Raw genomic sequence first — 6,403 nt, forward strand, 5'->3', positions numbered from 1 at the left:
TTAATAATGGACCCCACACACACACACAAACAATAGAATTGGGGCTTAGTGCTTCTCCACCATTCAGGAGAAGTCTTGTATGTTTATCAAGTAAATGACTTCCTCTGGTTGGCTGAGGTGGAAAGGCGGGCAGCTGATGTCACAATTTTCATCTTAGCCAATAAGAGGAAGTTGTGTATTCACTGATATAAATACAAGTCTTCCCATGAATGGTGGAGAAGCACTCAGCTCTACTCTCTTTAATGTTGGCAGCAGATGGGAAGCTACCTATATTGCTGCCAGAAGACAATGCCGCTTACTGCATGTAGCTACTACTACATCTAGCATGTAGCTACTGTATGCTACTGCAGTGCTTTACAGCACACACAGCGGCTGCATCATTTAATAGTGGAAATACGAGGGGCATTCAAGTCAAACTGGGACTTTTAATTTAACAGGTTTAAAAAGGAATGCTAGCGTGGTGGCACTAAAAGCAGCAGCAAGTGTGTCCTATTACTGATAGGCAGTGCACATGTCGAGGGCCAGTCCAAGATGGCAGACAACAGTGTTAGTGAATGCATGGAACAACCTGAGGTGATAAAGTTTTTTGTGAATGAAGCCGTAAAACCTGCGATTATCTACAGAAGACTTCAAGCACATTCCGATGATGAGACGCTCAGCAGCAGTAAAACATTTGAGTGGTCTAAACATTCCAAAGACGGCCGTAAGTCCATAAGTGACAATCCAGGCCGTGGTGGTTCTCAGACCACAGTAGTCATTCCTGTGAACATTCAGCGCATGGAACGTCTGATTCTGGATAATCAACGAATAACCTGCCATCATATTGCACAAGAGACAAATCTCTCTGTGGGATCAGTGAACACAACGATGACAAAGTGAAGCAGGCTGTCATTTTTTGCTGGCTGATAGCTAAAAAGAGTGGAAATTTGAGTGGAGTGAAAAAGTTTTACTTTTGACTGCTGGTGATTGCTGGTGCTTGTAGTTGTTTTATTTTCTTCTTTGGGTCTTGCTAAAAGCTTTTACTTTTTTAAATCACTTTTTCTGTCACTTTTTAAACAGCATTTTTTTCTTCCTTTCCTTCTCTTCCTTCAGTCTGCTAATTAAGGGAAGGGGTTAATTGGTCACAGGTGATACAGGTCCTATATAACTTGCTGTAGAGCTCACTCTGAGCTTGCCTGTATTTTGCTTGCTGGACCTTTGACCAAGTGGACAGTTGATAAGTGGAGTTAAAAAACCGGAGTGGAAAACAGGAGATTATAACAGGAGTCTACTAATCTGTAAGTGACATCTGATATTTCCTGTTAATACTGTAACTGGGATAATGTGTGCTAGCAGGGTGGAAGGTTTTGTGCAGTGCACAGTGTGCTGCATGTATGCAGCAATGGAGCAACAGCTCCAGGATGGATACTGCTGTGACAGATATGAGCAGCTTGCCCTTCTGGAAACTCACGTTAGAGATCTGGAGGAGCCAATTGCAACACTGGGCAAAACCGACAACCTTGAAAGGGGTCTTCTGCTCTCTGAGCAGGTAGCTAATGGGATTGATGTGGAGGGAGTAGGGGCTAATCAGGATTATCAGGTAGGAAGATGGGTTACTGTAATGAGAGGGAGTGGTAGAGGCTCACAGAAATGGAAGGACGGCCCTGGGTTTGTGCACCCAAACAGATTTGCCAAGTTGGGTGAAGATGTGGGGATGGCAAGCTCAGGGGTGGCAGCCCTCGATGTTACTGCTATCCCTAACAGCCAGAGGGCAGACCATCTGGGATGGGTGGTGAGGGTAGTGCAGGAAGGCCTAGATAGCTGGTGGTAGTAGGGAATTCTATAAATAGAAGGACTGATAGAATAATTTGTTGCCAGGATCAATGCAACCGAATGGTTTGCTGTCTCCCTGGTGCAAGGGTTCGGCATGTGGTGGACAGGGTTGATAAATTACTGGAAGGGGCTGGGCATGACCCAGCTGTGTTGGTTCATGTTGGAACCAATGACAGAATACATTGAAGGTGGATGCTCCCTAAAAATAAATTTAAAGAACTAGGCTGCAAGTTGAAGGGAAGGACCTCCAAGATGATATTCTCTAAAATATTACCTGTGCCATGCGCAACTCAGGAAAGACGGGGAGATTACAGGACTCAATGCGTGGCTGAAGACCGGGTGTTAGAGGGAAGGATTTGGGTTTCTAGAGCACTGGGCTGGCTTTTCATTGGGGCGCAACCTATCTGCTAGAGATGGTTTGCACCTAAAAGGAAGGGGGTCTGCTGTGCTAGGGGAGAGGTTTATGGGAAGGCTGGAGGAGTATTTAAACTAGGATTGAGGGGGGAGGGAGAATTGGATTATAACGGGGTAGACAGATTGACAGGGGTCAGTACTTATTGGTTGGTGGAATGAGGAAAGATGGGGGGAAGGCTATGGCAGATGATAAGAAGGTTCCAGTGTTACAAGCAACCAGTGGAATTGGTACCATTTGTATGAAAATAAAAAATATGCAAAATACGTGTGAACAAGGTGTCAATGGATTAAAGTGTTTGTTAACCAATGTCAGAAGTCTGCCAAGCAAAATAGGTGAGTTGAAAGCTTTGGTGCATGAAGAGAATTATGATTTAATTGATATTGCTAAATCTTGGCTTCATTCTTCACATGACTGGGCCATTAATATTCCTGGCTATGTTCTCTTTCGGAGAGACAGGGTAAATAGGAAAGGTGGTGGTGACTGTCTCTATGTGAGAAGCGATCTCAGAGCGAGTGTGAAAGAGGACCTAGTTGATGGCGAGTGCGATGAGGCTGAAGTATTATGGGTGGAACTGCACATGGGGGTGCATACTACAATTGGAGTTTGTTATTGGCCTCCCAGTGTTAATGAGGAGGTGGAGACTCAGCTCCTTGCACAGATGGAAAGGGCTGCAAGGGCTGGGACATTGATAATAATGGGGGATTTTAACTACCTGGAAATTGACTGGAGTGATGGTACTGTAGGAACAGTTAAAAAGCAAAAATGTTTAAACCTAATACAGGACAATTTCAGTTCATAGAGGCCCCCACTAGGAATGATGCTCTGCTGGACCTGGTAATCTAAAACCATGCAGAGCTTATTACAAATGTCCAAATAAAAGAACATCTGGGTAGCAGTGACCATAACATGATTTCATTTATTGTTAGTTGTAAACAGCGATCAAATAGGAGAAAAATAAAAACGCTTGATTTTAAAAGAGCTAATTTTCCAAGGCTGAGAGCTTCTCTCCAAGACTTAGACTGGGAGGGAATATTGGCATCAATGAACACAACACAGAAATGGGAGTTCTTCAAAAATATTGTATGTGAACAGACTGCAAAATATATTTCCATGGGCAACAAGTTTAAAAGGCTAAAAATCAAACTTATGTGGCTTACGGCCAAAGTTAAAAAAACTATAAATAATAAGAAAAGAGCTTTTGTTAAATATAATATGAAGGAACACTATCATTGTTTACACATTACAAAGAATATAACGGAGTATGCAAAAAGGAAATAAAGGCCGTAAAAATTTAAAATGAATGACAGATTGCAAAAGACAGCAGGACCAACCCCCAAAAATTCTTCCAATATATTAATAGTAAAAAGGTCCAGTCCGAGCATGTAGGCCCTTTACAAAATAATCTAGAGTGGGTGACTGGGGACAAAGAGAATGCAAAGTTATTGAATACCTTCTTCAGCTCTGTGTATACAAAGGAGCATGGGGAGCTCTTTTCCATAATGGGCATGGTATTGATACAGCCGCAGATGATCCACATTGGCTCACAATTGATATGATCCAAAAATATTTAGACAGAATAAAGGTGAATAAAGCACCAGGTCTAGATAGCATACACCCATGGGTCCTTGAAGAATTGAGCTCTGTCATTTCAAAGCCATTGTTTCTAATTTCTAGGGACTCTTTAATGACTGGCATAGTACCACTGAATTGGCATTACGCCAATGTGGTGCCAGTATTTAAAAAGGGGTCAAAATCTTTACCAAGTAATTATAGACCTGTTAGTTTAACTTCTATAGTTGGGAAGATACTGAAGAGTTTAATAAAAGACCACATAGATGAGTTCTTGCTGGAAAAAAATATTTTAAGCAACAGACAGCATGGATTCATGAAAGACAGAAGTTGTCAAACAAACCTGATTTCTTTTTACGAGGAGGTGAGCAAAACCAAAAACGGGGGTGGCGGTGGACGTGGTATACTTGGACAGAGGGGTGGCGGTGGACGCGGTATACTTGGATTTTGCAAAAGCGTTTGCCACAGTTCCCCACACACGGCTAATGTGTAAGGTAAAGTCTATGGGCTTGGAAAAGTCTGTATGTAAATGGATAGAAAACTGGCTAAAAGATCGTATTCAGAGAGTAGTGGTTAATGGTTCATACTCTGAATGGTCTAGGGTTGTCAGTGGTGTACCCCAAGGTTCAGTGTTGGGACCCTTACTTTTTAATATATTTATATATGATATAGGGTCTGGGATTAAAAATACCATTTCAGTCTTTGCAGATGACACCAAGCTGTGCCATGGAATAACGTCCTTACAGGATGTCTTCAACTTACAAGCCGACCTCAATGCACTGTTTAATTGGGCAGCTATGTGGCAAATGATGTTTAATGTTGATAAATGTAAGGTTATGCACTTGGATGCTAAGAATATGCATGCATCATACATACTAGGGGGAGTACAACTGGGGGAATCAATGGTGGAGAAGGATCTGGGAGTTCTGGTAGATCACAAGCTTAATACAGGCATGCAATGCCAAGCTGCGGTTTCTAAAGCGAGAAAAATCATATCTTGTATTAAAAGAGGTATAGATTCCAGAGAGAGAGATATCATATTATCCCTGTTCAAATCATTAGTAACACCTCATCTGGAATATGCAGTTCAGTTTTGGGCACCAATTCACAAAAAGAACATTGGGGAACTGGAGAAAGTACAGAGAATGGCAACCAAACTGATAAGAGGCATGGAGGAGCTCAGCTATGAGGAAAGATTAGAGGAACTGAATTTATTCTCTCTTGAGAAGAGGAGATTAAGAGAGGATATGATGAACATGTATAAATACATCAGTGGTTCATATAGTGAACTCAGTAGGGGTGGACTGACAACTCATAGGGCCCCCAGGCAATAGGGGATCATGGGGCCCCTTTGTCCTTGCCCACACTCAAAGCACACCCAAAAAAGCCTATAAAAAAGGTACCAGGGGCATTTCATGGGGCCCCCTACTGACCCCGGGCCCTCGGGCAGGGCCTGAGTGCTCGAATGGTCAGTCCACCCCTGGAACTCAGTGTAGAGTTATTCACCCTGAGGTCATCGCAGAGGATAGGGGGCACTCTAAGTCTGGAGGAAAAGAAATTTAATCTCCAAACACTGAAAGGTTTCCTCAGTGTGAGCTTTGAAAATGTGGAATAGACTCCCTCAAGAGTTGGTTCTGGCCAGCTCAGTGGGATGCTTTAAAAAAGCCTGGATTCTTTCCTAGCTGCACAGAATATAACTGGATACTAACATTTATAGGTAAAGTTGATCCGGGGAATATCCAAAATTTTTTCCCCTGCAGGAGCAAATTGGATCATGCTTTCCTGGGTTTTTTTTGCTTTCCTCTGGATCAACTGTGGGTGTAGGATTAACTTTTTTTTTTTTTTAATGGTTGAACTGGATGGACTTTTGTCTTTTTTAAGCTAGGCTAACTATGTCCTAGGATGTTTCAGGTGTACTGCTAAATCTTTCTATGCTGCAGCTTTCCAGGCATTAGTTAAATGCTGGGATAAGTGTATAAATGTAGCATGGGAGTATTTCGAAAAATAAATGCATTTTCCACTCCTTGAAATTTGTTATTTTATTATATAAACTCAAAAGTCCTGGTTTGACTTGGATGCACCTCGTAGTTTGTTTGGGCCAGCTTGGCCCAAGCAAACTATTTAAAGTAATTTGAAACACTAAATTCTATTTAAAGAGGCAAAGTATGCTCAAAAATGTATGTTTTAGGTCATTGGGTATTAGCAGTTTGCTCCCAAAGACATTGACTGTGGAATTCCTTATGAAGGTGGTAGAAGAAAAGTTTTTGGTATTTTCAGTAGCAGCCCTGCCCAAAATGTATTTTTTTTTTTATTACTTACGAACATACGATGTTATCTCATGCAACTATCTTTTAAAGCCAAGCATTTATTCAGCTTTAATGTTATGTTTGATTATATTACACATTGATTTCACCCATTTATCATTTTCTCTATTCTTTATTATTTAAGCATAACATAATAAGCTACGAATCGTATCTACTATGCAGTAATGTAAATAAATGTTTCACTTCCAGGGAAAAAAATTAATACAAGTTGTTTCATTTTAGTAAAAAACACAATTGTAAAAAATTACACAGAACATCAAAATTATTCCACAATTGTGAATAC

The 6,403-nt window shown here is 41.2% G+C and overlaps 1 protein-coding gene across 1 annotated transcript; it reads left to right on the top strand.

The window, feature by feature from the left end:
- The first annotated feature begins 531 nt into the window (after window positions 1-531).
- On the top strand, window positions 532-879 carry LOC149460333 (protein GVQW3-like). The gene has a single exon (XM_089679908.1). The coding sequence runs from the start codon at window positions 532-534 to the stop codon at window positions 877-879; it is 348 nt and encodes a 115-aa protein (XP_089536034.1).
- The last annotated feature ends 5,524 nt before the right edge of the window (window positions 880-6,403 follow it).

The sequence above is a fragment of the Staurois parvus genome, unplaced genomic scaffold (genome assembly GCF_062004578.1).
Source record: "Staurois parvus isolate SC_StPar_1 unplaced genomic scaffold, SC_StPar_1.0 ptg000232l, whole genome shotgun sequence".
NCBI lineage: Eukaryota > Metazoa > Chordata > Amphibia > Anura > Ranidae > Staurois > Staurois parvus.